The 208-nt window shown below is 63.9% G+C and overlaps 1 protein-coding gene across 1 annotated transcript in view; it reads right to left on the bottom strand.

Annotated features, from left to right (window-relative positions):
• EMH_0086420 (uncharacterized protein) overlaps nucleotides 1-208 on the bottom strand; it is a gene marked incomplete at both ends in the record, with an annotated part of 2,462 nt that overhangs the window by 1,340 nt on the left and 914 nt on the right. The window contains one exon of the mRNA XM_013501029.1: nucleotides 3-208. Within this exon, the coding sequence (XP_013356483.1) occupies nucleotides 3-208 (206 nt within the window). The remainder of the gene's footprint in view (nucleotides 1-2) is intronic.

Raw genomic sequence — 208 nt, 5'->3', positions numbered from 1 at the left:
GCTGCTGCTGCTGCTGCTGCTGGTGCTGCAGCTGCTCCTGCTCAGCTGCGGAATCGAAAAGGGCGCAGCTCAGTTGCTGCTGCTGCTGCTGCTGCTGCTGCTGCTGCTGCAGCTGCAGCAAACGATCATACAGTGGAGCCCCTTCCGGGCTGCTAGAGGGGCAGGGGCTCAGCACAGGCAGTGCACACTCCTCGGGGTACGAGGGGTA

This window comes from Eimeria mitis, genomic scaffold (assembly GCF_000499745.2).
Source record: "Eimeria mitis Houghton genomic scaffold, Emh_scaff6183, whole genome shotgun sequence".
Classification (NCBI taxonomy): domain Eukaryota; phylum Apicomplexa; class Conoidasida; order Eucoccidiorida; family Eimeriidae; genus Eimeria; species Eimeria mitis.
Note: the sequence above shows the minus strand (reverse complement) of the source record. Positions and strands in the feature narration are given on the sequence as shown.